The 7,147-nt window shown below is 37.0% G+C and overlaps 2 protein-coding genes across 2 annotated transcripts; both read left to right on the top strand.

The window, feature by feature from the left end:
- Positions 1–1,263: 1,263 nt before the first annotated feature.
- LOC136061177 (putative late blight resistance protein homolog R1B-16) lies at positions 1,264–4,592 on the top strand. Its single transcript, XM_065781107.1, has one exon. It carries the CDS (start codon positions 2,346–2,348, stop codon positions 4,188–4,190), a length of 1,845 nt encoding a protein of 614 aa, XP_065637179.1. The 5' UTR covers positions 1,264–2,345; the 3' UTR covers positions 4,191–4,592.
- Positions 1,329–2,342, top strand: LOC112023600 (disease resistance protein RPP13-like). Its single transcript, XM_024056213.2, has one exon. The coding sequence runs from the start codon at positions 1,329–1,331 to the stop codon at positions 2,340–2,342; it is 1,014 nt and encodes a 337-aa protein (XP_023911981.2).
- Positions 4,593–7,147: the final 2,555 nt, after the last annotated feature.

The following is a 7,147-nucleotide window of genomic DNA, read 5'->3' as shown; positions in this document are numbered from 1 at the left end:
TAACATGGTATATCACTAATCTTGATATAACTGAGGTAGGCAACTCTGTAGCCAGAGATTGATGCTCCGCCGCATTTGCTGGGTTTCTCTGTAGACTCTAGTCATTCTTTATTACCTGCAGATGGCTTATTATAATTGTCATCTAATAATCTCAACCACTTTCAATAATTAAGTCAAAATTTGGAAAATGGAATTGCAAACTTGCCATTCAACATCAAGAATCAAACGTTTACAAGTATGATAATAAAAAAGGGCAATTATTAAGTAAATGAATACACTGACTAATTCACGTGCTGGTATCAGACTCTTAATTCCATGGAATAATTTTGATTCGAGGTTATGAGTTTGACTTGAGTTCGATGGATATTACGTTCTCAGATTTGAAAATTAGAGAATCATGGATTTGGGATTGTTTCAATTAAGACAAAGAGGACCTAAGTTAAGTGGTGACTGGTGATGATGTGTATGCGATTAATTGTGATCAAGTGTGACTAGATTAATTGTGATCTAAATATGTAATTAAACTTTTCTGAACAAAAAACATAGAGCTTGAAAGTAAAATGAACTGAAAGTTAAAGGGATGAATATAATAAACTTCCTTACATTAGCGTAAAATAACTACTACAATAAACTCAAAATCTATATTAAAAGAGAATTATAAAGAATAAGTAAACAATTTTAATCTTGCCATCAAACCAAGTTTTAATCTTGAAGACCCACTTACACCCAAGAAAAAACTTTCTTGGAGGCTAGGTAACCAACTTTCATGTACGGTTCTGGACAATGCATCAAGTTCATCATTTATTATAGGGCCTATTAGCTTTACCAAAATGGTTCAATGGAAGACTTCTAAAACTCAAGTATATTGGTTACATTTCATAAAGCTCCAAGAATCAAGTCAAGTCTTCTAACTCAAGTATATTATTCAAGGAAAAAAAAGAAAAAGAAGAAAAGATTCAAGTATATTAAAATTGTGTTCAATTAATGATTTTTCTGATAGTTAGGTAACGCCAGTCCAAGAATGAGCTGTACCAAGATTGGAAATATTGATCCTCATCGGTGCTTGAACCTCCCATATGAAACAAGAATGAGCTGTACCAAGATTGGAAATAGTTATTCTTTGATAGTACCTAAGTTGTGACTTTGGAAGGGGTCAATATTACCCAAGTCAATTCTACTCATTTTTAATTATAGCTAACCGAGTTAAAATTTGATACAAAATTATTGATCTTAATTCTTGGCTGTAAACTGGGTATATGATACAAAGTTTAAGAACAGTTTGTTGTTGAAGTCGTGAACTCATTGCTGCAAAAAGATATAGCAGAAAAATGGCTGACAGTGTTGTTTCTTTGCTCCTGGAGACTCTGAACCAGCTGCTAGACCAAGATGCTGATCTGCTTCCTGAAGTGGAGGATGTGCTAAGATCATTCCACGCGGAGCTTGGATTGGCAAGTGGCTTTATTAGAAACTCTGTGGGTCAAGGGAATGCCGGAGAGGTGGAAGTAATGGCGGAGGAAATCAACAAGGTTGCTTATCGGGTTGAGGATGACATTGACAAGTTGGCTGTCAGGATCGCAAAGCAAAGGATGAGAGGTGAGTTCAGGAAGTTCATTTATGGCTTTGACCACAGGAACAAGCTTCGAGATGTCTCAGGAACTATCCACAGCAGCATGAAGGAGGTCAAAAAAATTTACGGTGAAAGAGGAAGCAGTGTCCAAGCTAGCAGCCATTCATTTTTAGCAATTGACAGGAAGATCGAGGAAGTTGATCTGCTATGCTTTCCCGACAAAATGGAGAGCTTATTGAAGCAGCTATCTAACTTGGACCAGCGTCGTGCGGTTATTTCAATTGTTGGAGAGGTTGGAATCGGCAAGACTGCTCTCGCCAAGAAAATCTATAATGAAAGTTCTGTTCAGGGTCAATTCAAATACCGTGCATGGGTACATGTATCTCGGTATTGCAGAGCTGGAGAGTTGTTGTTTGGAATTTTAGAGTCTCTTCAGCTGATCACTACTGGAGAGAGGCAAGACATGACAGAGAAAGAGCTGCAAGAGAAGCTATCAAAGTACTTAGCAAATAGGCGGTATCTAATAGTCCTGGATGATCTGCGGAAATTAGAAACAGGATGGGAGGAGATCATAGAACGAGCCTTTCCTGATGATATGGATGGAAGTAAAATCTTGTTCACTTGTCGGCCTGAGCATGAAACTTCGCTTAATCGTACAAACGTCCACCAACGCTATTTACTTGAGCGGCTTGATAAGGCAGAGAGGTGGCAAGTCCTACGTGAGAGAGTGTTCAGTGCAGTAACTAATAAAGCAAATTTGGAATCATTGGGGTAACAGATGGCAGAAAAATGCGAGGGGCTACCACTCTCACTTGCAATTTTAGGCCGATTGTTGGTGATGCAGGGGGACAGTTTTGAAGCCTGGTCCAGATTAGCTAGTACTTTAGATGTATCCTCTGGTGAAGGGAGCAAGCATAACAATGATGGTCAAGAGCTTCATGGCTCAGTGATACTGCCTAGTTCCCCCATGGAGGAGAACTTGGCTTCCAATCCTCATCCCCCAATGGAGGAGAACTTTTCCCCAAAGCCTAGCATAGATCTGCATTTGCTTCTAAGCTTTATTCACGAACATTTACCCGACCACTTGAGCCTCTGCCTCCTCTATTTTGGTATGTTCCCAGAAGGGGCTGAGATCCCCACAAAGCAACTGATCCAATTGTGGATGGCCGAAGGATTTATTCGGCAAAAGGGAAGTAGAAGAATGGAGGACATTGGACAACAGTACTTGGAGGAGCTTAGTGGTCTCAACTTGATCCAAGCGACTGCAAGGAGAAACGATGGCGGAGTGAAGACGTGCCAAATCCATGATCTTATCTGGAAGTTTTGCATTTCCAAGGGTAGAGAAATGAAGTTTCTTGAAGTCCCAGATAATTCAAGTGATGCTCCTGAAAATACTGGGGAAAAGACCCGAAGAGTAGCCATTCATGGTACTTTTTCTTCGCTGAAGGATGTTTTCTCAAAACTCCACAACTGTAAAGGTGTCCGTTCTTTCCATTTTTCTGTCCCAGGTGATAATGTTAGGCTTCCCACATTTAAGTGGAATTCACTTTATGAAGGCTTCAAGTTGCTCAGGGTGTTGAACCTTGGGATGGTAGAAGTCTTGGAAATTCCCAAGGAGGTTGGAAGACTAATTCATTTGAGGTACTTGAGGATAAGAGCTCCGGGCATCAGGCATGTGCCTTCCTCTATATGCAATCTCCTAAATCTTCAGACACTGGACATGAGAGAGTCTAGTTTGAGCAACTTGCCAGATGGAATTTGGAAGCTGCAGCATCTACGACATCTCAACTTGTTTCATCTCCGTAGCCTACCTGAGCATTGGGGAACTGATGAGAAATCTCTTGAGAACCTCCAAACCTTGTCTTGCATGCGTCCCCAGAAAGGAATGAAGCGCCTCATGGTCAGGGCCAGGTTCCCTAATATTAACAAATTAAAACTAGCTAGCCAAAACCCTGATGAAACAGCTGATTTCCTTGGAAGCCTTGACCATCTATACCACCTTCAATCCCTCAAAATTGAGTCACCTTCTAAACTTCCTGATCCAAGTGCATTTCCATTGACACTCACCAAAATAACTTTACAGGATACAACTCTTGGGGACAGTTGCATGAAAAGGCTAGAGAAGCTGCCTAATCTTCGCATACTCAAACTACGAAAAAATTCTGTTTCTATAGAGGAGATTACTTTCAATGCAGGTGGGTTTCCTCAACTCCAAGTCCTCCAAATGGTGGAACTGGAAATAACTAAATGGACACAAGGAGGAGAAGCAATGGTGAATCTTCGGCATCTGGTGATAAAAAAATGTGTTCATTTAACAGATTTTCCAAATAGCTTGTCTAGTCTGCGAATACTAGAGGTGATTTTTCCCACTGCAAATCTAAGAAAGGCCCTTCAAGATTATGGGTGTAAGGGTGGTCTTGAGATGATAATTAATCCTCCCCAGGATGAGTCTAATGCATCAACAAAGATCAATCCGCCCCAGGACGTGTCTGATGCATCAACAATGATCAATCCTCCCCAAAACGTGTCTGATGCATCAACAACAATCAATCCTCCCCAGGATGTGTCCGATGCATCAACAACAATCAATCCTCCCCAGGACGTGTCTAATGCATCAACTTAATGATGGCGTGCATTCACAATGCATTTTATATTTACTTTCTTTTACAATAATGCCTATTTATAAGGCTCAAATTCACTCTCTCTCATACACAGTTTGGATCGCAAGAGTTTTCTTTATAAGACAAGTAATTGGGTATTCCTTATACATAAAGGAATAGAATTTGAGCCAGGCATTGTTGTAAATAGTTTGATACTTAGAGGATCTGCCCAAAGTATTTGTCTTGTGTAAAGAGTGGTGTGTTCGTGTTTTTGAGGTAGAAAGATTCATTTGTGAATTTGTTTGTTATGTGAGTATGAGAGTTTGAGAGATATATTGAGTGGTATTTGAGCTCTGGGATTGTGAGTTTGTATTTGTGAGGTATTTTGTTTATATACTTATGCGTGTGAGATTTTTGTCAGTGTTTTGGAGCGTCTGAGTTTAGTTTGTAAATTTGGGTAATAGTGATTATAATCGATTTAGTTTTTTTTTTTTTTTTGAGCAGATTATAATCGTTATAGTTGATAATGGGTTTTGTCTGGTATCACTTGTAAATGTAGGCATAGACTTAGCTAAACCACATTAAATATTGTTTGTCTTATATAAATGTCTTTATTTCTTCTTTGTGTGCCTGTGCTTCAGCTAGCCCAAAACTCCACCAGGTTTGTTGGATCTTGGTTTGGGTATGTCATGTGTGTTGCAAATCTGGATGTTATATAGCAATTGCCAGCAAGAAGGGGGAAAGCTTATGAATAAGCTTTATTTTCTTTTTGATTATTATTATTATTATTATTATTTTTTGCATTTTCTTTAGAATTAATTACACTTTAAGTTTGAACCGATTTTATGTTGCTGCAACCACTACCCACCTCATAGTTTTCCATTAAACAACCAAATAAAAGATCTAAGAACCTTTCAAGAAAAACTCAGAGTATTTAGATATTGAGGATCTTAATCCCAAATTGGTTCAATTGAAGGGTTAAGGATACACGAGAGAGAAAAATAAAATGGTAAATTGAAATTAAATTCAAAACTTCTACCTAAATCTAAAAATTTGTAAACAAAAGTGCAAATTCATAAGTTACATTCATTTGCAAACCCTACGTCAAGAGCACTTGAACATGGTGATTCTTTCCCGTATCATATAAAACCTACCAGCAATGGTCTGAGCAAAACTAGACACTCCATTTTCCATTATTTTGCCAAATTTTCTGAGCAAGCAATGGTCTAATTTTGATTAATATTTCATATAAATAACTAAATTAGGTTTAAATTCCAAAATTCAGAGACAGACTCCACAAATTAGATCACGTAAAATCCATGTCTTCTTTCTAAAAAGAAGAAAAAAAAATTCATGTCTTGTTGTGTAACAAAGGACTAGGGTTGTATTTGGTTTCTCAAACAGGGAAGGGTAATTATTGGATACTCCCGGAGTACCATAAATGTATATTCTCTCCTCTCACATAATTGTAGGTCTTACTAATTAAATTCATGGTAATACTCACAATTCATATGAGAGGGAGGAGTATGCATTTATTGTACTCCCAGAGTATTCAATAATTTTCCAATAGGGAAATTGGGTGGCATTGAATTACTCGTGTGCTTATGTGAATGATATATAAGAGAGAGTGATGCGGAATTGGGTTTTAAGAAGAAGAAGAAGTAAGAGCCAGTAAATGATGGGGGACTTTGAAGGTGCATATGAGATTGAGACGCATGGGTTCAATGAGATCAACATGAAGGTTTTGCATGATGAAGCGTTCAAATAACTTGAGAGGTAGTCCATTGATTGTGGATGCCAAAAAGGGTTTGCAAAGTTATTCAGGAAATTACACTTTGCCCACATGTTGTTTGCCCAAAAAATACTTTATCCACCCGTGGTTTAAAAAATGGCACTTTGCCCACCTGTGATCTGATCTGTTAGCAAAATGTTACCCACCTGTATGACTGTCATTACTCTAACACCATTTCACTTAAAAACACAATAGCAAATAAATCAAAACACTTTACTTAGAGAAACAAAGTTGCCCTTTACACATACACCCTCTCTTTGAGATTTTGGTCCACTCCATCAATATCAACACGTGAAACTCTAGGCATCAAGAGAAGTCGGCAATCCGATCAAAACCCATGTTGTGAAGGATTTTGAAAATTTTTGATCTTGAGTTAAACCACAGGTATGTTCTTAATAGTTGGGGTTCTTGATTTTTTTTTTTTTTTTCAAAAATTGCTAGTAGATTTTATTTTTTTAAATTTCTGGTAGATTACTTAATGTGTAGCGTGTTAATGAAATTTTTTTTTTTGGAGAAATTGGGTCTGTACTAATCTCAATAGTGAAAGTCAAATCAGCCATTAGCATTAAAAATAATTTCTTAAATAAAAGTGTTATTAGACAAAAGAATAAAACACAAACATAGCAGAAACAAACAAGAGTGTTTGTTCTGCTTTTGAGAGACAACCACATGAGAATGGGCCACAAAGTCCACATTTACACATTTTTTCCTCAATACAAAAAGATTCTTAGGGTCTCCACTAAACACAACACAATAAAGGACAAAACCACTAGCAACTTTTAGCTCATTAAATAATATATAAATTTTAACAATTGAAAATTTCTAACAGTTCCCATTAGAATATGCACATTTAAAAAAAAAAAAGTCTTTGTTTTGTATTTTAGCAGTCATTAGTTGAAATTTTCAACTACTAAAATTCCCACCCTCTTACTATAAATTTTTTTTTGTCATTTCTTATTCACACCCTCTTACTATAAATTTGTCATTCTTTCTTCCATTCTTTACATACTTTTCCCTCTTAAAAAAAAAAGGTTCTCTCTCTCTCTCTCTCTCTCTCAACTTTATATTGAGCTAATATGATTTAGTTTTGCGATTTAAGTTTTTTTTTCTCTCTTTAATTGTTAATTTTATTACATGTGTTTTTCTTTAAATTCTTAGTTTGGGTTGTTTTGGATTCACTTATTTAGT

This window comes from Quercus suber, unplaced genomic scaffold (genome assembly GCF_002906115.3).
Source record: "Quercus suber isolate HL8 unplaced genomic scaffold, Cork oak 2.0 scaffold_257, whole genome shotgun sequence".
Classification (NCBI taxonomy): Eukaryota; Viridiplantae; Streptophyta; class Magnoliopsida; order Fagales; family Fagaceae; genus Quercus; species Quercus suber.
This window is presented reverse-complemented; position numbering and strand designations above follow the sequence as displayed.

Excerpts from the sequence above, each read along its gene's own strand:
- LOC112023600 (XM_024056213.2), top strand. The coding sequence starts at position 1,329 with ATGGCTGACAGTGTTGTTTCTTTGCTCCTGGAGACTCTGAACCAGCTG.
- LOC136061177 (XM_065781107.1), top strand. The coding sequence starts at position 2,346 with ATGGCAGAAAAATGCGAGGGGCTACCACTCTCACTTGCAATTTTAGGC.